We start from the raw sequence: 23995 nt of genomic DNA, 5'->3' as shown, positions 1-23995 counted from the left end.
CTATTTAAACAAGAAGCAATATTTACTCTTCCTAAAAGTAAAAAACTCACCAACTTATTTTTGTGTTTAGGAGAATTTTCATGTTTCTTAATTTTAATTTCTAAATGTTTCAAGTCAGAAACTCCAGTTTTCGTCCAGTTTTCTTCGCCTCCTCCAAACAATAAACATACAAAACAAAAAAATCTATTTGTTTGGTCACAACCACACAACCACAGGGTCTTATCATAAATGTTTTTATCAAATTTGCGAATAAAAGCCGGCCTACTTTTGCACTCTTTCTGTACCTGAACTAAATTCAACACTGGCGTTGGACGTCCGTTATTTTTCAATTCGACTTTTTCCTCTAAACTTAAATTACTAATAACAAGTTTTTTTATTTCACGAACCCTCATTTTAAACTTAAACTTATAAAATATAATGTCTTAAAAAGCGCCAAACCAAAAACAAAACACGTATAACTACACTGCAGTGATACGGGATACTGCCACATTGAGTCCCAAAATAAAGCGCACGAGCCTATCGCCGCCTACCCCTCCACGTGCCAATTTGTCCAATCATATGTAAAAATATGCTTGCACGGTGGACTACGATTTCACCGTCCGCGATGGACTGGGGATTGCGCGCGCGGTTAAACATAAGTCTTTGGTACGATCATAGATGGCAGATGGCATTAATCTGAGCTACGTTCACGGAGTACATGCACTTTATGCAACCAACCTAACATCCAAGAGATATGCTATGATATGATATTTAGATTTCTTATTGATTTAAATAAATACATTATTTTAAGTTTATAGTTTGAAAATATCTGGGGGGCGGAGTCTGAGAGTCCTCCTTCACGTGCCGCCACTGATGTTAACAAAAGAATTATATGAAAGGAAAAATAATGTATCCAAATAATAGTTATGAAAAAATACATACAGGTAAACCAAATTCATTTCATTTCTGACGGTAGGAAGTGGTCGAGTGGGGAATTATGGGTTTCCTGCTGCCTGCATTTTCATCTCATTCTAAATGAAGTGGGCTCTCTTTTCGACCTGCGCGCTTCAGGGCTAAATGAATTTTGTGTACCTGATGTACCTATTTAAATTATTAATTGATGTTACAAACATTCAAAGAAGAGTATCCTGTTGGTATTTCTAACAGCTGTAATATCACTTTGGATAAAGACACCTGATAGATGAAATGATCCTTTAAAAAAAGATAAAATATGTTGGTATGGCTGATCTCCTGAGATCCAAGCTGTTAGTTTGAGAAATATGCCTTGATCTAAAATTCGTAGAATCCCATAAGCCTTGGGAATTTAGATAAATCTGATTACTTTCAACATGGATTTTTAGATATTAAAGATATATTTCTAACACCGGAAATAGATAGAGCGGAAAATTTGACGTTCAGATATGTCTTTATATTACGGGTTAAAGCGACCCTAAAGGGTCAAATATAGTTCTGAATGAGATTTTCCGATATTTTTCGGAAAAGCACTTACGACGGAAGGATTTTGGTTGAAAGTTTTATGGTTTGAAGGGTCATACGATGAAGACCTTGACCATAACCTAGAGGTCAAGCTTGAAGGTTCTTTGAAGGTCAAATCAAGTTACGAGTGACCTTGCCTTGATTGGTCGGGTTATATCGATCTTGCTCTGATTGACTGGACCATAACGATTTTGCCTGGGGCTGCAAATAGGGTTCTCCTTTTTCCTAAGTTGATTTGACCTTCAAAGAATTTTCAAGCTTGACCTCTAGGTCATGGTCAAAGTCATCATCGTATGATCCATCAAACCATAAATCTTTCGTCGTAAAAATACCGCAAAATGTTATTAAGAAGCTTATTTGAACCTAAAATAACCCTATAGGGTCACTTTGACCCATAACATAAAGACATATCGGAGCGCAAAATTGTCCGCTTCCAGTGTAAGAAATATTTATCATATCTAAAAATCCAAGTTGGCCTTTGAAATCACCATCGAACGTTTCCCTCAGAACCCTACAACTTTTGTCAAAAAGTTTTTTTTTTGAAAGTGCTTCTCGAAGAAGATGTTGCAATGCGTGGGACACCGTGTAGAAATGGGGCACTTCATTGGTGAATTATAACCGATTTTTCTAAATCTCCAGGGCATATCGAATTTTGCGGATTTGAAACCACATCACATTTTGTTTCACAAACAAGGGAAGTTTAATAAGCATATTATGAATATTCATAGGTATTAAATAGGTTATCGCCGCTGAATTTTGCGTTAGTCTTTGTTCAAAGTTATGTTACAACTTTGGTCTTTGCTCAAAGTGATGTTATGATGATGTTAAGAAGAGTAGAATACACAGGCTGTTACAAATTCGCTTCTGACTACAGGGATCTTAGGGTAGCTTAAATGGGGGCAAATTTGTGTAATCAGGGAACCAACATTATGCATCTAAAAAATCAAGGCTAACATGATTAGTTTTCGAAATATTTCAAAAAACCGTGGAAATCCGTTTTTGTTTAATTTCAGCCTTATTTGAGGTGATATTGAAAAAAGAACACTTTCTCGTGTGGCCACTTTTTGCCCTCTATCGAATGGCATAATTAATATGTAACGTTTCGTTTCTCCAGGACCATCATCAACTTCATTTTTTTAAATTAGAAGTTTTATTAGTTTTTTTGCAAGCCTTCATGACCCCCAATACTGTACTGCCTCAGGGCGAACCAGATTCAGACGTTTTGTCTCGAAAAATTCATCTTCAGTGTATTCGTTCCAAATTTATCTAAATTTTTGTAACTCTAATAGGGTTAGACTCTGTGAAATCCATCTAGTTATTTAAACTATTACCACCACGCATTAAAATAAAACATTAGAGTTTTATTCCCGTGTCAATAATTATTTCTAGGCTTGTCGAGTGCTCAAAATTCAAACAAATTCCGATCTATTTTTTTCGGGATATTCATACAAATACATCTGACATGCTCTTTCACAGTTGCGGTTACAGATATAATAAATTCCGATAATATTATGCTGATCGTCATTTTTAACCTTAACCTAATTTTTAAGAATTAATTTGTCATAATAAAATTAAAATTGTAATAATGTTTTAATTTTGACGCAACAATTTATTGAGTTATACAGGGTGTCCCAAAAGTGGCGCCCGTCCTTCTAGGATTTGATTAAGGGGACAAAAACAAATTGAAAATCAAGAGTGGAAAATTTTCCGATTGTTTTCCGTTGTTGAGTTATTCGAAAAAGTATTAAAAAAACTAAAAAAGTGAAAATCCATTTTTTTTGTCTCAAAACTGAGGTCTGTGCTTATGGGAACCAAGACGTATAATTTATAACCAATAGTAGATAAGTATAGTTTTCGATTGTCGGTTGTACCTGGGTGTAAGGAATTATTTTAACCTGAAAAGGTTAGAGAAAAACATTTTTTTATAATAAAACATAAACTAAAACCATAATGGACTTAAATAATAGAAATTGTTTTTACAAAAGGTGTTCAAATAAGTTGCCTTCTACTTCAAGACAAAGCTCATCACGATTCAACATTAAAGTATGAACTCTTTGTAGCATCTCTTGGTCTATTAACGCGACAGCAGTGTATATACGGACTATAAATCTTTTCTTTTAAATAACCCCAAAAGAAAAATCTAGGGGATTCAGATCTGGTGATCCAGCAGGCCATGGTCCACTTCTTCCAATCCATCTGTCTCGGAAGCTTTGATTCAGATAATTTTATATTCGTAAACCATAATGTGATGGAGCTCCATCATGTTGAAACCAATAATTTAGTCTAACTGCTAACGGAACGTCATGTAGCAATGGCAATGGTAAGTTTTCATTTAAAAACATACAGCTACAGCAAATACAGCTTTGAACTACATAAATTTTTAATAACCCAGCCCAAATGTTTATTTTTAGTTTTTTAATTATTTTTTGAATAACTCAGCAAAGAAAAACAATCGGAAAATTTTCCACTCTTGATTTTCTATTTGTTTTTGTCCCCTCAATCAAAACCCATAAGGACGGGCGTCACTTTTGGGACACCCTGTATATGACCAAGCGATGGTAATAGTTAATAATAATAAATGTTTCATTGTAACGCGTGGTGGTAATAGTTTAAATAACTAGATGTATTTCACAGGGTCTAACGATACTTACAGTGTACGATAATTCAATAAACAAAGAAAAAATTTAGATAAATTTGGAACGAATACGCTGAAGATGAATTTTTCGAGACAAAACGTCTGAATCTGGTACGGGCTGAGGCAGTACAGTATTGGGGGTCATGAAGGCTTGCAAAAAATTTAATAAAAATTTTAGGTTCATATTTAAAAAAATGAAGTTGATGATGGTCCTGGAGAGACGAAACGTTACATACAAAAATTGATTATGTTATTCGATAGAGAGCAAGAAGTGGCCATGAGAAAGTGTTGTTCTTTTTTCAATACCACCTCAAACAAGGCTGAAATTAAGCAAAAACGGATTTCCAAAATTTCGTTTTTTTTTCAAATATTTCGAAAACTAATCATGTTAGTCTTGATTTTTTAGAGGCATAATGTTGGTCCCCCGATTACGCAACTTTGCCCCCGTTTAAGCTACTTCGTACCTCTTACCGTTTCCAAAATCCCTGTAGTGAGAAGCGAATTTGTAACAGCCTGTATTTTATTTAAAGTTTATTTATTTATTTAATAATTGCATGGTAAATACTGTTCATTAATTCATTAGTATTTGCAGCTCATTTTATTTTTTGCAATGACAAATTCGTATGAAAAAATAATAATCGATAAAAACACTTTTCAGACCTCGGCCAGCGAGTGCGTGCTGGTTTCGATGCTGGCCGCCAGGGCTCAAGCACTGAAAAGACTGAAACAACAGCACCCCTTCGTGGAGGAGGGGGTACTTTTGTCGAAATTAATGGCGTATTGTTCCAAAGAGGCGCACTCCTGCGTGGAGAAGGCCGCTATGATATGTTTTGTCAAGCTGAGAATATTGGAACCGGATGAGAAGTCTTCCTTAAGAGGAAAGACCCTCATGATGGTACGTGTCTGCTTTGATTGTAATAAATTCTCGGTAAACATACTTGAATTTTCCCCCCTATATAATTTCCGTGGTATTTTCCATCAAACACATAATACAGTAAAGCGTTCCGAATTGAAAGAGTGCAAACTCTTTCACTACGTCAAAATCTAAAAATAGGTTGAAATGCCATACTGCCCTGTTAAGCCATAAAGTCGTAACTGCAATAATCCCCAATTTCAAGTACAGGGTTACTAATACTCCACGACATCAATTTTATCATTTTGTTAAGAAAAAATGACGAATTTGTTATTATTATAGGCTATATACCTCAAAATGTGAATGTCGTATCTACAATTTCCATGCCTTTGTTAGAAATAAAGTCGTATCTGAAAATGTTAGAATAAAAAGTCGTATCTGTAATATTTATCACACAGATACGACCAATTCGTCTAACAACTACAGTCACTATACAGTCACTAAATAACATATCTACAGTCACTGGATAACATATGTTATCTAGTGACTGTAATTTAGTGACTGTACTAACAACTGTACAACTGCGCCATCTACAAAATAATATCTACCACCTGTCAGATTCAGTTTGTAACTAGCTGGCAGATAAACAGTGATTTGCTGTGAAAATTTTTCAGTTTTTAATTAGTCTCATTCATTCTAGACTGTTAAAGGGTGAGGTAGTAATATTTATTATAACGTATCCCCGGAGTTGTTTATTTAGTAAGTAATTACATTTTTTGTTCCTGTTAATCTAATTATGCATATTATCAAACATAACCTAAAACTTAAAAAACATGGTAAATGGTCAGTATCTTTTTTTTTTCGTTACAGTTAAGAATTTCAAACAATTTCCAATATGAGTAAACGGGGTAAAGTTATGGTTGCTCTTGCTCTGAACAAGCAACTTGCTGAGAAAATCGATTTTTTAAAAAAGTTGAATTATTCAAAAAGGCAGCGGGAGGATGATAGATAGTAGTAGCAGCGAATATGAGCCAGATATGGAAGAAATGGATAGGGCTAGTGATAGTAGTAGTAGTAGTAGTAGTAATTGTAAAAGTTTTAAAGATATTACAAATGTAAAAACAAAAATAAAGGTCATAAACAACGCATCGTTATATAAGGAAGAGTTTTTGTAGAGAGTGTATAATGGAGAAAAAAATCAAAAGTTAATATTTTGAGCAATATTATATTGCGTGTTTCTAATGAATGTTTTTCAGAAGTAGTAAAGGGCATTATGGACGAAATTTTGAAAATATCTGGTTCTCTGCAAGCAATGCCGAATTTACTAAAAAAGGCGAATTACGCAAAAGAAAAAAATACGCTCTAAGTAAATTTGAACGAAATCAAATTAAAATCAAGACCAGTAAGAGTAAATATCAAATCAAAGCATCTTGCACAAATTGTAAGAAACAATATCAGTTAAAAATTGATAGTAATAGGTAAATAACAATTAATGAACAATTGAAATTTATTGTAGATACTACTTTTCTCATAGTTTCAATTTTCATCATTATTAACAGAAAATTTCGTATGTGTCAAATATCATACTCGGGCTGTATGCACAACAAAATAAAGTGAAAAAACAAAATCTGCAAGTAAAAATTAGTATTATATAATAAAAATATCTTTTCTGAATGTAATAGTCTTCACGGCAAATTAGACTAGAGAAAATGTTAATTATCTCAAAATCAACTATTTGACAGTTACGACTTTATGGCTTAACAGGGCAGCATAGGTCATAGGCCATATTTAAGTCCTAAAAAATTCAGATATGCATTGTGACGTCAAGACAATTTCAAATTCTGCGCCAACTGTATCAATTTTGGTTTTAAATTGGCTAAATTCTCGCTTCAGCGCCACTATAGTAGGATCGTATTCGATGCAAAGTAGAGCAAAAAGTTGTCGGTCTTTTATCAAAGGAAAATCGTGTCATCATTTTTAGGAGGCGTAAGATAAATCATTTCAAATTTAAAATGAAATTCAATGTAAAATCTGAAATACCGCTGCATACGCACTGTGTTCTGGTAGTAGCTGTAGTCGCCCAGGTGCATCGAGTGTACGAACTGGTCGGTTATACGTCAAATGCCTGGCGAGCTTTGCCGTCAATTAGAGAACGCTTCCAAAAAACAAGTAAACAACAGTGGCGCGTACAGAGGTAAAATGTAGTACATATGTGGAATTTAGGAAACAAATTGGATTTATAATAAATTACATTTAAAATAAATAGTTTATGAGAATAAAGGAATTTTTGTAGGAACAAGGGTGCCAGACCTGAACTGATCCCCTCGTCCCTTCATAATGTATAAAGAAATTATTCAATTTGTAAAACCCTTAAAAGCGTACTTCATTGGTTCCCTTGACAGCCAATGATTTATTACTTTGCATCGAATATGATCCTACTATATAGCAGTTTCGCATTTTTAGAAGCAATTCCTTTTAGACCAAGCGAGATCTGTCTCAAAACACTCATGTATGGATGTTTTATACAGCGTGTCCCACTAGTGCGGGAAAGTCCAATATCTATGTTAAAATGAGGAATATATGAATTTTTTTTATTACTGTGTTGTCACATTTCTCGGAATGTACAAATTAAAAATATATTCAACTATACAGGGTGTTCCACTTTTCCTGGCCAGACACCAACTTTGGTTTTTTAAATGGAAACACACATTTTTTATATTTTTTTCGGATTCTACATCAAAAATAAAGGGTACTTTGTGTAGAATAGTTCTATTCAAATATTCACAGTTTTTGAGATATCTCTCTTGAAAGGTTTTTCTAGTCGATATTGGTTGCTTACATTTTCTGATAGATACTGACAGGTTATATTACTAGCTACTAAACCCATTTTTTTATCAGATGTTTAGTAAGGATGACTCTTCCGAATCATGCTCCAAAAACTGGCCTGCGTTATACAGGGTGACCAAAATATCATGTCAAAATTGACAATTGAAAAATTGAAAAATTTCGACTTTTTTAAATGCAACGCCCTGTATATTTTCATACCATGAGATGCATACATAGGGATTTAATTCCCTACAACTTTGCTATACCTGCTCCCATACCAAAATCCATTAGTTTTTCATGAAATCTCATTTTTTATGAAAAAATGCGAAGTTTACAAATAGCTTATACATATGTAAAATAACGTAGTAGGCTCCTGTCAAAGGATAATATGGAAAACTTTCGATTCCCATAAGGTTTAATAGAAAAGCGACAGTAATAATTGTGAAATGAATTACTCTAAATAAGAATTAGTAAATAGATAATAGAACAATTAGTAAAACTCATGGTAACTGTTTATTGACAAGTATTTACCAAACTAATATTCCAGATTTACAAGATTTACAGAAAAAAATATAAAAAATGTGTGTTTCCATTCCAAAGTTGGTGTCTGGCCACGAAAAGTGGAACACCCTGTATAGTTGAATATATTTGTATTGTATTGCTAATTTTTGATTTAATGGCTTCAAAATGATATAACAAAACATAATTTCACTATGCACGCGCTTCAAAAACGTGTGCTAAACTTATTATTAAACAAATATTGAAAAAATTGAAAAAAATTCAATTTTTTTTCCTCTTTTTCCAACACAGTTCAAAAACTATTCATTTTAGAGAAAAATTGAAGAGGAAAAAAAGATTCGTAATTAAATTACACATTATATACCTACCTATTTTCAAATAAAAAAATATAACATAATTATTGCAAATATAGCAAATACAACAAAAAAAGCGAAAAAAATTACAATATAGGTAGGATCTTCATACTTGGACAAAAAAATCTTTTTGATATAATAAAACATCACACCAATTTTCGTTAAAATCGGTCCGATAGTTTTCGAGTAATAATTTTGCAATTCAATTTTTGAAAAAAAAATGAAATTTTTGCAAATTTAACCGAGCCTAAATTAAGACTTCTAGATACTTGAAAATTTTATCACATAAAAATGGGCACTCAGGCTTTAAAATGCGTCCAGAAAAATTGAAATCCGATAATTAGGAGAACCATGGTAATTGTTTATATCTTTAAACGTTAATAGGTCGATAATTAACAATAATTCGCATTTGAAAATGCGATATTTGGACTTCTCAGCTCGCGAGACATCGATTTAAAAAATACATCAAAATCGGACCTTTAGAAGCCGAGATAATCAAAATTTTTAAGCGCGCCGCTATTTTGATCGCGCGATTTCAATTTCGAGTCGGTCGGAGTAGCCGAGCTCTTGACTCCCCCTACCGCGCCATTATTCTATGGCTAGAAATTGGCCTCAATGATTTGGGATCGAGGGAAATTATCCCTCTTTATCCTGCCTCATCTCGTGTAGGCCTGGACAGCCTTCGTAGGTGGGCCCCATCCGTCGTCTACCCCGACCGCAAATGCGGCCGTTGTAGGCGCTTTGTGGGACCTCCTTTTGTCCTGGCTGGGCCCCGCCGGATAGGGCCCTTTCTTCTGGCGCTCTTCTTGCTTCGCCGGCTCGTCTGTGTAAACCCCGGGGGTAGTGTCATGTTTATGTGTGGTATGGTTGGGTAGGGATGCGCTTTGCTAAGGTGGCCCTTAGGCTAGCGCGGGAGGGGAGGGTTAAGGAGGGTATGGGGGGTGTGTATGTGTGTCGTTGTCTTCGTTTCTTGATCCTGGCTGTCTCTGAAACAGAAAAGGTTAGCGGGCAGGGGGGAGGGTCATTGGGGTGGTCACCCAGTGTCAAAAAGTTGGTGTCTAGGTCTTTTGTGTTTGTCGGTCACGTCGGGTACGTAGTCAACGGCTTGCCTGAGGAGGGGATTGTCATGTCTAGCGGCTACGTCAAATCGTTTCTCCGAGTTTTGTCTAATTGTCTGTGTAGCGTTTGTGTATTGTAAGTCTCGTAATAGACTCCCCCTACCACTACCTCCCATAAATTTTTCGTGAATTTCATGTTCTGTCCAATAGTTTTAATCGATATTTTATATGGGTTGCACAAGAGCGCAAGTTTTGCAAATTCACTCCCGGAAAGTACTCGGAATGACAAAGGTATTTGTTTAAAAAACAGCCCTCTAGACCTCGTATTTACGCCACAAATGCTGATCAACTTTGATCGACTATAACTCTGGAACCAGTTAACGAATCACCACGTTTTTTTTTTAAGAAGCGCCTTTCCGAGTACTTTAAAAGCATAATTTAAAAAATAATAATTATAATGAATTTATAAAGTTATTCTATTTGTTTATAAGCGCAAAAATTACTCATATCTTTACAATTACCACGGCTCTCCTAATTAACGGATTTCAATTTTTCTGAACGCATTTTAAAGTTTGAGTGCCCTTTTTTATGTGATAAAATTATTAAGAGTATCTAGAAGTCTTAATTTAAGCTCAGTTAAATTTGCAAAAGTTTAAATTTTTTTTCAAAAATCTGTATTACTCGAAGACTATAGGACCGATTTTAACGAAAATTGGTGTGATGTTTTATTACATCAAAAGGAGTTTTTTGACCAAGTACGAAGATTCTACCTATGTACTTTTAAAAAAATTGCAGATATTGTAATTTGTTTCACTTACTTTGTTGTTTTTGCTATATTTGCGATAATGTTGTATTTTTTTTTAAATATTTAATTCCGACTCTTTTTTTTCCTCTTCAATTGTTCTCTAAAATGAATAGTTTTTGAACTGTGTTGAATGGAATTTTTTCCAATTTTTTCACTATTTGTTTAATAATAAGTTTAGCACACGTTTTGAAGCGCGCGCATAGTAAAATTATATTTTGTTATATCATTTTGGGGCCATTAAAGCAAAAATTAGCGATAAAACATCTACACCAAAACAGATCCCGCCTGGTCTATTTAGTGTTGCCAGATTCATTCACTAAACTGACAAACATAATCAAGTTAATATCTGTTATACCAAAATAATATCTATTTTTCTCTGTTTATTGGTATTTTCCCACTCACCTGTGAAATAAAAAATTAATTAAAGAAATCTTTGTGCGAAAAGTTAAGTTAAGGGTTATTTTTATTAAACTATGACGCATTTCAGTTGAATACTCAAAACAGGTATAAATAAGTCAATTTTTTTGAAAAATTACATTTCTGAATATATGGGTTTAAAAGTGTACTCTTCTGGTGCAAATATGGAATCTGTAGGGTTAATAAGAACTAAATTATAACATAAAAACACTTATTCGTGCTATACACTAGGACAAGAACGGGACAAATTGCGGGTCACAATTGCGCCACCTATGCATTTGTTTTTCGCGTTTACTATTTGTATCTAGTGGAAAGGACAACATTTAGTTACATCATTACGCAAGAAAAGGGGCCATAATAATTAATGTATGTGAGATCTAGCCAAGTATGTGGGCTAGTCGCCAACGTACGGTATGACGTCACGTGCGTTTTTCCGCTCTCCGTTTCCATTAATTACTTTGTAGGAGAAGTTACTAAAAAATAATTCTTATTTTTTCCTCATCAATCAAGTACTATGTGTACTTTCTGAATATGAACTTAAAAAAACATGTTAAATGAGCACATTATCGAAGAGACCGTAGCGACCTCTACCGGAGGATACGGAATCACTGGATTTATAGATTTCTACATAAAAAGTCCGTGCAGAAATCTGTAACTGTCAGCAAATTAGTGTGCTAACTGATATTTAATGATTATCCTATTTTTTTTTATTTGAGTAAAAAAACTCAATGACACAAGTGAAATAAAATTTCAAATTCAAATATTATAACATAGATTCAGAAAATAAACAATTCCTTTTCTTTTGTGATAAAAAATTTTCAGAATCTTAATTATTTTATTATCCATATCTACAAATTTGAAGATTGTCTAAAAAAAACCTATCTGGAAATATCAAGAGCATTTTTGAAATACCAAGTGTTTAACTTAAAACTAAGCATCATTTTCCGTAAGTATGCAGTTCTACAATCAAGTTTTAATCAGAAGTGATTATTCCGATAGTAATTAATAATGATGAGAATAAAATAGCTATCTATCTGAGCTGGAAGTATTTTGACAAAAAAAAATACCAAATACCTAGTATTTTAAATATAAAATATTTGTAATTAAAATACTTTTGTTATAACCCCAAAAATATTTTGTATTTCAAATAAGTACCTACTTTAATAAAGTATTTTGTATTTTAAAAAAGTATTTAAAATCTTTTAAAAGTAATTTAAATACTCTTGAGTTTGAATTAAATATTCTGCATCTCAGTAATCCAAATGAAAATGCCACTCATGTCTAGTTTTTTAAATGTTTTCATCTTGAAATCGGGCTTGCCTTGCACATATAATTTTTTTAAAGTCACTTCTTAAGAGTTTCAGATTTAATATTTCTCAAAAATATTTTAAATACAGTTAATGAATAATTTCAATATACCGGGTGTTTCAGAGTTGAAGTGACAAAAACCTAGGGGAGATTCCGCTCAGCAGAATATGAAAAAAAGTTCATATGAACATGGGTCCGCAAGTGCTCTGTTTCCAAGATACAGGGTGTAATTTTTTTTTTAAATTAAGTTTTCTAAAAAAAACCGCTTTAGCCGATTTGGATGAAATTTTTACGGTTTATTAAAACGATTATCATACATTAACTGGACCGATTAAATTTGATCCAGAATTTTCAGGGGTGTACCCATCGAGCAAGTCATTTGTAGAAAAGATAAATAAAATAAAAACGAAGCGAAACACCAAAAAGAGTCAAGAGACATAAATGTACTATTTTTAATGGGTTTATCTGAAGATTACATAAAGACCTCTAAAAAACTACAAGGTGATATTATTTTCTACAAAAAAAAAACGACTTTCTCGTTGGGTACGCCTCTGAAAAATCTAATTGATGTATAAAAATGGTTTTAATAAACCGTAAAAATTTCATTCAAATTGGCTAAAACGTTTTTATAAAAAACTCAATTTTAAAAAAATTAGCACCCTGTATCTCGGAAACGACGGACTTACGGGCCCATGTTCATGTGAACTTTTTTACGTATTTTGCTGAGCGGAATCTCTCCTAAGCTTTTGTCACTTCAACTTTGAAACACCCGGTACTATTTAATATTCAATATACTTAAAATACTGAGTAATTTATATTTAAAATACTTTTCCAAAGAAGTATTTTGTTTTTAAGTATTTTAAAATACTTTTGTACTAGTATTTTGTAATTTGTATTTTAAACACATTTTTAAAGTATTTTGCCCAGCTCTGCTATCTATTATGTTCTGTGTTAGGACGGAGAAATATTTGGTCGTTTTCGGCCTTACGCTCGTATATGAATTTTCTTCGTCTTATATTAAGGCGCCAGTCATGGGAGTTAATGAAAACATGGCATGTTTTCTGTAAAAATAAAGAAAATCGCAGCATTACTTTAATTAAAAGCGATATAAATCTGCTGGTATGATGCGGTGGATTTGAATTACATTGTATTTCACTACAAATTACATGACTTCGGAACAACGCTGCGATGTTGTAAATTATTCAAGTTTGTTTTTATTTTGCTTTCTAAAAATTCAGTGAAATTAGTTTTAAAATGATAGAATTATCGTATCTTAAGATATAAAGCAAATTTTATTTTTAGTAGGTTTCAGATAAAGTTTATATTATTTACATTTCTGGGTGTATAGAAATTGAAACATCGGTAAAATTTTTATTCTATAATTAGGTCCCCCAATAGGGGACTGATGATTAAAAAAAAAGACTTCTAATGCGAGTTAAATGAAAAATATTTAAAAAAAATATACATACGAATAAATAAAGAAGAGCATTTGTAGCTTAGAAGATTAGGTATTTGTATTACTGGTTGCATATTGCTCAATCCAACTGACTTGAATTTATACAATTCTAATTAAATTGTCTTGTATTTTAATTGATCCCTTATTTTTAATTAAGTTGTGTCGTCTATGAAACCTTAAAATGTCTTCACTTCTTTGATATAACTGTCAGAAAGTTTTGATATAATAAAATTAAAATTAAAGCTTTTATTAATAACATTTAAAAAGCACTTATCACATTTCAGTTTAAAAAGTTGAGGGATGTCCTTATATTTACACACCTATTTAAGTCATTATTTTGTGCGGATCTAAGTATAAAAAATTCAAAATTAATGAAAAGAAAACTACAAATAAAATACTCAAATCAAATTGTGGAAGCCTTTTTAGCGGATTTTTTATGGTAATTTCGATAAAATAACTATCCAGTATTACAAAATAAATACAATAATGCCGGAAAAAAAATGTTGCTAGAATCAGTAAATTTAGACAACGAAAAAGGACCGCGTTACACGTGTTGCAAATGTAAAAATCCTGGTTATCAATAAAAAAACAATAATTAGTTAAGACTAATTATTCCGCTAATTTTAATGGAAACATGAAAAGTGGTTAATAAATAATCAATAGCAATTTATTTTAATTGAACTATTAAGCTTTAAGTTTTAATTATTTCTATAATATTCAATATTATTGATGGTGTGGATAATTAACAAAAAAAATTGGACACCACTAACAATATAAACGAATTAAATAAAACTGATTCTAAAAATTTTTCTAAAATTATAATCAAATGAGGTCATATATTCTTTGATAGCAAAAATAAAAATTATATTTATGTCCAAATATTAATATAACAAAATTATTTAGCAATTTTTCTATGTCAGGTATGTTTTTTATATTAATATTTAGACATTTCATTTTTAATTTTTATTTTAGATGAATATTAATTACATAATTACAAATATTATCAGACATTTCTGCATTTTAAGGCAATTTTGATACTGTCGTTTCAAAATATTCACTTTTCTAGAAGCATTTTATACAGTGTCCCCCTAAAGTCGTGCACAAATTCATTATTAGGTAAACAAAAGAAATTATTAAAAATTCCCGAAACAGGTCGATTTTTTAATTTAATTTACTATTTTTTCAAATAATAATTTAATATACAGGGTGACCTATGTTCGAGTAATAACGTCATCAAATTTTTTTTAAATGGAACACCCCCTTTTTTTCCAATTTTCGGATTGCCCTAACTGAGCTGATTCCAAAAATATACCACAAGTTGCTTCTAATTGTTACAGGGAGGACAACAATACCCAAATTATTTACAAATACTAAATTTATTTATAAATAAATAAACGTACTAAAAATTGAATCAAATCACCAGAAACACCTAAATTAAATGTTCAAATTGTTGACCATTTACTGCCAAACAATGGGCCAGACGGGAAGTAAATTCTTGCTGTACCAATGACTTCAGGCGGGATCGCTCAAACTTCTTGCCGAATTCGTTCCTTCAGATCGTTAATACTGTTTGGTTTATTGACGTATATTTTGCATTTTACATAACCCCTAAAAGTCGAGCGGTGTTAAATCTGGTGATCTGGCGGGCCATTCCTTAGGTCCTCTTCTGCCAATCCACCGATGAGGAAACACGTCATCTAAATAGCGGCGAACAGCGCTGGCATAGTGCGGTGGAGCACCATCTTGCTGAAACCAAATGGTTTCATTGGGCAAATCTGGATCTTCTTCATTTGGAAATAGAACACTCAAGGAAGGAACTAAATGGAACTGCAGAAATTCCAATTATCTTGCACCATCTAAATTTCCTTCGAAGAAATACGGCCCCAAAATTCGATTACCAACAATTCCGGCCCAAACATTGACCATTTGGGGATGCTGACTGTGTGCTTCCATCATCCAATGTGGATTGCGATCTGACCAGTACCGACAATTCCGTTTATTGAATAAAACGACGCCTCGTCGGAGAAAATTATGCGTTTCACAAAATCCGGATCTGCCTGACATTCTTCCATCATCATTCCGCAAAATTTTGTGCGTCTGTCGAAATCATCGTCACATAATTCTTGTACTAAGTGAACTTTGTAGGGATGATACTTGTTTCTGTGAAGAAGTCTACTCAATGTACTTTCACTCATTCCTAAATTATCTGCTACGACTCTCAGACTGGATTGCGGGTTTTCATGAATGGTCAAAAGGGCTTATAACTGCACTTCTTCATCTACAGTCGGTCGGCCAGATCTGGGCATATCTTTAACATGACCATGATTTCGAAACTTTGCTTCAGTTCGGCTAACCGTGGATCGATTTATTGGTGGACGATTGGGATGAATTTCATTAAACAAAACACAAACTCCTCATGAGTTCGAATTCTATCACCATATCCGATCATCATAAGAATTTCAATCCGTTCGGTTTCACTTAGAATCATGTTTTTTAATTAATTCAAAAATACTCAGTATTTTAAGGAAGAATCATTCAAAATTGATTTACTTGTACAATCTTAACAAACCATTTAAAAATGATTGCCTGCAAGAAATATAGGAGCACGTTCTATCAGGCAGATAAAATTAAAAAAGCATCAAAGAAATTATAGCAAAAAATAATGACATTTTAAAATGATATGTGGTGATTTGATTCAATTTTTAGTACGTTTATTTATTTGTAAATAAATTTAGTATTTGTAAATAATTTGGGTATTATTGTCCTCCCTGTAACAATTAGAAGCGACTTGTGGTATATTTTTGGAATCAGCTCAGTTAGGGCAATCCGAAAATTGGAAAAAAGGGGGGTGTTCCATTTAAAAAAAATTGTGATGACGTCATTACTCGAACATAGGTCACTCTGTATATTAAACTATTATTTGAAAAAATAGTAAATTAAATTCAAAAATCGACACTGTATACAACGTAATGTATCCATACATAATATTGAAAAGATGAAAAATTTGTATATTTTATTTCACAAAAATTAATCGTTATTTAAAAAACTTGATTTTTTTCAAATGTACAAAAAAGTAGATTTAGGCGGCAAAATTTGATTCTCCTCTTCCAAATTTGGAACACAAATTTTAACCCTGAACAAATTTTTTATTGAAATGTATTTTACACGGAAAAGATTTTACCCTTACAGAGTAAAATTATTTACGGAAATAGAAATACAATACCTAACAATTAATTATTTTTTAACTAAACAAAATCGTTACACAAAATATCAAATTAACACTCAAAAGTTTGTTATTGATACCACTATTTGGCGATCTGGGAACACTCTGTAATATTAAATGTTGAAATATTTTTAGATATTTGTTTATTTCTTAACTAACATACAGGGTGTCCCGCAGAAGAGCCGACACAGGGCAGGTGCATGTAGGGGTGTCTAAAATATTGTAATTTAACCAAACTTACCTATATACAAAGTTGTACATCTGAGGAGTTATTAGCTCCCCAAAGTGGGGCCCTAAATTTCGAAAAAAATTAATATCTGTCTTAAATATATGTCATTTAAAAAAATGATGCTGTATCCTCTGAATTAGGCTATGGAAGAGGATGAAACGATGGGTCTCATCCCATTCTTCGTCTCCACCACTCTAGGTACAACTTCCTGCTGTTCCTTTGACAATCTCCCCGAAATCGGGCCCGTCTGCCAAAAATTCCCCTGCATCTGGCTACACGTCGACGGCGCCTACGCCGGTAACTCTTTCATTTGTCCGGAACTGAAGTACTTACTCTCTGGAATAGAGTATGCTGATTCCTTCAATACCAATCAAAACAAGTGGATGCTGACCAACTTCGACTGCTCCACCATGTGGGTAAGTAGCGGCATCATCTGCTGCAAATTGCACTAGACGAAACGATTTTGAAATCGAGGAAACTGCTAGGATCATTCGTTAGTCGAAACCACCAGACATATACCGGTTTCGAATATATTGGTACAACTGACAAATGATCCAGCGACTATTGGTGGCTTAACTGTAGAGATGGAGGAAGTATAAATGAGATGTAATAATGCCACATCTATGAACGCAATGCTTAGGCCTTCAAACGACCAAAACTGACAGGAAACAATCTGCTATTTTGTAGATATTGTCGCCACTTGATGAACAAGTTTAACAAAGAATAGCTGATTTATTCATCGGTAGACTGGGTTCGGCTGACGAATTATCTTATCAATGCTGATCGGAGCTATAGTCGGCAGAGTAGTTGTTTGCGCAATATTCTCAGATTATGAGACGCTCATAGTGTGGCTTGGAAAAACGAACATTTAATATATTTAACGCAACAAAGAAATAACAAACTTTCAAAACGACCAAAGCTACAGGAAAGTGAATATAATTTCGGTTAACTTTGCTGATTCTTTTAAATTGTCCCGATTGGCACTTGGTGCTAAAATCACCAAATCCAAATATGTTTAAATTCCAATAGCTAAGGAACATTGTCATGGAGGACATATTAACTGTCTTTTTTGTCCAAACGACAGCGAACCACTTATAACAGATGTCTAACACAATTGTAATTAAAACTAATTACACTGAAGTGTTCATATTGAGAGGTTATTGAAAGAAATAGCCACTCAACAACATAATGGAATCTCATCGATATATTCAATTATCCTAACGACTTACATTATTAAATGTCTCTTTTAAATTGGATTTAATTTGATCAAATCACAATACACGCTGTTGGATTCCGACAGCGCTGTTCATAGATCAAACGGACAGATTGTTAGACAAATAATAGATATTACATCATTTTTAATTGGTTTTCCACTGATTTCGTGTTCATCACCTTTAGACAGACACGCCAATAGCTTTAGTTTCAATCACTGTCTATAAATAGCCAACTGGATCTCCGAATTTGGATCAGTTAATTTTAATAAGGGTTTGTATTAATAATGCGATTTGAAAAGCTCTTTACTTTTCTAAGACAAATGGGAAAAAATTTGTAGGTGAGGGATCGTCTCCGACTAACTTCAGCCCTGGTGGTTGATCCCTTGTACCTCCAGCATGGCTATTCCGACGCCACCATAGATTACAGACATTGGGGTGTGCCACTAAGTAGGAGGTTTAGGTCTTTGAAGCTATGGTTCGTCCTGAGGAGTTACGGCATATCGGGGTTGAAAAAGTACATAAGGCACCACATCAGGCTTGCGCAGAGGTTCGAGGAGCACGTCATTAAGGACAGGCGATTCGAAATTTGCAACGAGGTCAAGGTAAGAAACCAAAAAATTAAAACAAACTGGGATTTGGAAAATATTTTAAATTGTGGGTCGCTGTTCTTCATCAGCAGGATAACAATAAAAATAATGTAGTTGATCCATTCAATCAAGCAAACTAAGAATCATTTACACTACCAGTTAATGATGAAGCAACGATTCAAAGCTATCTGGGGTGACTTTGTTTGTTCTGTACTGATGGAGACTTACAATTTTAAAATTATACTAAAGTTGTTTATGATCCCACTTCTGATTTGTCATTATCTCACTTCCGATTATCAGTTTCTTTATTTTGGGTTAATTTTTAGCATATATTTATAGGTACTTCTTCATGCATCTTCAAGCTTTTTAGAACTTATTTTTGATTATCTTTCTCTGATTTATTGGTTACAGTTAACAAAGAAACATATTTATTTCTCTTAATCATTGGGTGCGTTTTCCAAAGAGTCCCGAGCCCTAATCATAGTTATTCATTTGTTCTCTTCTGTGAAGGCACATCCAATGTTCCCTTTGTTTGAGTTTGGTCTGTTTTTGAGTGTCAATGCAAGGTCGTAATGGTATTATCTGCAAATACTTTTTGGTCAACTGTTGGGTTATTTGTGATTCCACTTTAATTTTATTTGTTTCAAATTTGTAGTTAATATTTAACTATTTCCACTAGCTCATTTGCTGCAACTTCAAGACTGAAATCCCACTTCTGATTGTTACACTCTCTGATCTGCGGTTAAGTATAATCACATGTAAGCAGATGATGGATGAGATATAACCAACAAAGTATATGCCATTTTAAAGCTACTCGATGCCTATTGGTGCATTTACTGATTTGCACTACTGGCAGAGACTGGTCTTCTAATCTGTAGACATTATGAAAGGATGATTTCTTTCATGCTTCGCAAAATAAAACTCTTATTTCTTATTTGTTACATCTCCACTTTTTTGAAATCCCACTCCTGATTAGTGTGAAATCCAACATATCAACGCAATTACTTTTCTTCATTGAATGCTACTATGTGTTATGAGGTAGTAGCAGTAGCAAATATTATATTTTTTGGTCAACTGTGTTGAGTTATCATAAAAATGGGGATTTCTGTTTTTATTATACAAATTTTGTAATGTAATTAATATTAGATTGGATGACCGACGTATTCGTCGCTATATTTAGCGAATTAATGATGCAAATATTTAATTTTGCAGCTGGGGCTCGTCTGTTTTCGCCTAAGGGGCACAGACAAGTTGAACGAAAAGTTGCTGAGCAATATAAATGGGTCCGGAAAGTTGCACATGGTACCTGCTAGCGTAAATGACAAGTACGTGATCAGGTTCTGCGTGGTCGCCAGCAACGCTGAGGAATCTGATATAGGTACGGAGAACTGGTTATTAAAATATGTACCAGTATTGTATTATATGACAGGAGCATTATTTAACTCTGATATATTTTTAAATTTTATGACTTACTAAATTTTAAACCACAGATTTGACGCTAAATCTAAAGTTCTTAGAACATTAAGCGAATTTCAACGTAAACAGCTTATAAAATGACTTAAGCTGCATGCTTAATATGGATGTGTTTGTTTCCACGAATTTGACTAATTGATCAAAATTACCGGTATCTAATTAATTATACGCTTTCTATCAGTAAGCGTGGGTAAAAATAACTCTTAAATTTATTTTTAAGTATATTTTCGAGGCAATTATAGATGATGAGATCATTTTAGGACGTGCATTTTTAAGCCGATTATTTAATATAACATCTGCATTATTTATAGTCATTATGTGTAAATTGGATTTCGATTCTGGTGGTAATAAATCAAAATCACTTTCTATAAAATATTCCAAGTCACAGACAATTTCGTGAAAGCTTGTGTAATTATTTCACTATGCTTTCCAATGCACGAAAAGTTAAACTGTTTTCTCGGTGTAGAATAATTTTCTTTTGAATTATCGCGTGTTTATGAAATTACTTTTCAGATTACGCTTGGGACGTGATAAAGGAATTTTCTGAGGAGTTGTTGGAGAGCCAAGCTGCAGAAAAAGAACATGTAAGTAATATTAAAAAAAATCTATTAGTGAATTACAATGGACGATCTTTGCTGTTGGTTTCTTAAGAATGTAGAATTTTGGTTTAATGAAAGCAAAACTATCTCATGTTGGGTCCTGATCTTAAAAAAAATTCATCTAATTTTTTTTATTAAACTGAAAATAAACAAAAATATTTTTTTTTTCGTTCAGGATTTTCTTATCCAAATAAAAATAAAATTATACCTAATTATTAATTCCTTGGGTTCTATAAAATAAAAATAAGTTAAAATATTTGAGAAAACGTTTTATCAGTAATAAATCAACTAAAATTTTGCAAATATAAGTTTGATATTTATTTGCACGTCATTGAGAGTTTCTCTTTGATGCAGACGATTTATGACGTTTAAAATTCTATTTTAATATTTTAAAAGTATTATTTTGATATTTAAACAGTGGCGTAACTAGTAAATCGTTCCCCCTCCCCAAAAAAAAAGAAAATAAAACGGTTTTAGTTGGTAAGTTGTCAAATATGAAATAGCCTTTTCAGCATCTTAAAATATAACTTTTTAAGTTTTCACTACTCTTTCGATTCAGCAATCTTCCTGGGTGTTTTCTTTAAAATGTTTTGTTGCATGGAGTTGGACAAGTGAGGTCGAATTGTATCATTTTAAATCCAAAAACATGTTCTAAATTAATTTGGAAATTTTTTAAATACATTGTGAAACGGAACTTTTAATATACAGGTCGATTCAGTCCTAATGTCATTAATTTTAACCACATATTCGAAAGGCCTAATAAAGACAGAAAATCGAACAAAAAAGTTTAATCGACCTTTTAAAAAATGAGCAAATTACCCCTTAACTCCCGTTGATTCGGCGCCTTACATTTGCTGACTGGGAACGCACCGGCGCACCACAGAGCGTTCGAACGTTGAAGCGAAACAGCTGATTTCCCCAGTCGTTTTGAATTTTGCAATTGGTTTCAAAATGAAAATGCAGCGGATCACCATTTTGTTATGGCTGGATTAGTGAGTATTTTTTATATAACCGTAATGTGATTTTAAATAAGTAGGTACTACTCTTTTGAAAAGTAATAAGTCACTTAATAAGGTATACGTACTACAAACTGAATAATTAATTGAAAATAATACTAAAAACTCATATTCAATTATAGAACATAGTGAAAACGTTAACAATATTAAAAATATTAAACAGCCTAACTTTCGAAAACAATTATTATTCTTATTCATTTGCTTTTATTAACAAATAAATAATACTTGTTAATATTTAAAATGTAAAAAATATTTCTTACCCATTCATATGTCTAGGTAAAAAGATCTGTTTTTCCTTATCGGTCATTACGGATTAAAAACGCAATAAAAGTTAGGTTAGTGACCAAATGCGGTAGGTCAAGATACACTCTCGATCAACCTTTGTAGGTCAGAGGTCAGGAGCGCTCCGAAAAGGGGTTTAAATGATGTTTTGAAAATATTTTTTTCAGTGTAAATGCTCATTTTAATTTTTTTTTATTGCATGTATTGCATTTGTTATATTGTAACTTGAGGGGTTATTCTTTCATTTATACAGTTATGATCAGTATCATAACGATATTAACTTGCAATAGAGTTTACCATTTACTTCTCAAAATGAAGTTATACTTACTACTTACACTTTAATTGGTACATGGGAACTTAGAAATATTGTACGTTCAGAGAACCCTACACCTTCCTCCTGTGACTCCATATAGCAACATGGGACGGATTAGTCAATCTCATTTAATATATTCTTACAGCTTTAAAAATCCGCCTAAAAACCAACTATTTGATCTATTATCATTTTCCTCACAACATTCTAACAAGTTATTTAAATATCTTCGAATTCCTACGTCTTTTCGAATGTATTTCGCGCGTTATTAGAAATATCCTTTTTCCCTTCACCACGGGCTAAACCGACGCAGTTAGTCGATACCAGATGCCCAACATATGGCCCCGACGATCTAAGCGTACTTGTTCAAAGTCATTGCTAAGTTTCATGAGGCCTTCACCGAAGCACTGCGATGGTCGAGTTTTGCAAATTTCTCGACGATTTTACGGCGACGCTAAACTTACTTGAAAACCTTTAATCTTTCAATAATTAGTGTTGACTGAAATATTTTACTGTCTGTATGAAGTTAGTCACGTTTTGTCATTTTATATGCAGATATATGAAAAATTTATTAAATAGAATGTGAAAACGAAAAATGTTTATGCCCTATAAAGTAAAAATTCTAATATTTAGAACACGTCTCGTCTTTTATGGGTCCTTTAGGGTTTGTCTATGTTGCAGATAGTTTATGTTGTTTAAAGTTGTATTTTGAAAATATTAATTTGATATTCAAACAGTGATGCATCTTCGTGTAAATCGTTTCACAAAAAAAAAAGAAATAAAATGGCTTTGAAATGTGTTGCTCAGTTATTATCTGTCAAATATCAAATCCTCAAACGTACCCCATTTGTTTCTTTCTTCCGTCTGTATTTTCACTAATCTTTCGAATCCATAATATGCCATTTACACCAAAGCTACTGAAGTCTGTATGTGGAACACCCGGTACCAATTCCTAGTATTTGCGTATTATCTTTTGCGCTGCGTATCTCCTTCATAAAAATATTTATAAGCAACGGTATCTGGAAACTGTCTCCCAACAGCGTCGCACCAGAAAATCAACAAACAAATCCATTTGCGAAAAAAATTCGCGCTTCTGAGTCACTTGCCACAGCAAAAGGCGGACTTATTATTGGAGTTAAGTCACAGTATAATATTAAACGTTATATAAGTCAATCAATTATAGTTTGGCAATTACCGCCGAAATGTCTTAATTAGACACCTGCATCGTGAATCACGTTTAACGAGGAGCGCTGTTGCGTACGCAATAAATAAATCGACTTAGAGTAAGGTCATTTTCGGTGATCGATTCAATGGATAACGATTAATAATTAAGAAGAAGTCGTTTAATCAATTAGA

General features: G+C 32.9%; 1 protein-coding gene across 1 annotated transcript in view; it reads left to right on the top strand.

Annotated features, from left to right (window-relative positions):
* LOC108904229 (aromatic-L-amino-acid decarboxylase-like) overlaps positions 1–23995 on the top strand; it is a 42114-nt gene that overhangs the window by 4585 nt on the left and 13534 nt on the right. Inside the window, exons 4-8 of the mRNA XM_018706694.1 lie at positions 4770–5006; positions 17299–17574; positions 18711–18974; positions 20172–20337; positions 20946–21016. Of these exons, the coding sequence (XP_018562210.1) occupies positions 4770–5006; positions 17299–17574; positions 18711–18974; positions 20172–20337; positions 20946–21016 (1014 nt within the window). The remainder of the gene's footprint in view (positions 1–4769; positions 5007–17298; positions 17575–18710; positions 18975–20171; positions 20338–20945; positions 21017–23995) is intronic.

Source organism: Anoplophora glabripennis, unplaced genomic scaffold (assembly GCF_000390285.2).
Source record: "Anoplophora glabripennis isolate ALB-LARVAE unplaced genomic scaffold, Agla_2.0 scaffold46, whole genome shotgun sequence".
NCBI lineage: Eukaryota > Metazoa > Arthropoda > Insecta > Coleoptera > Cerambycidae > Anoplophora > Anoplophora glabripennis.
The sequence above is the reverse complement of the archived record's forward strand: the minus strand, read 5'-3'. Positions and strand labels throughout refer to the sequence as shown.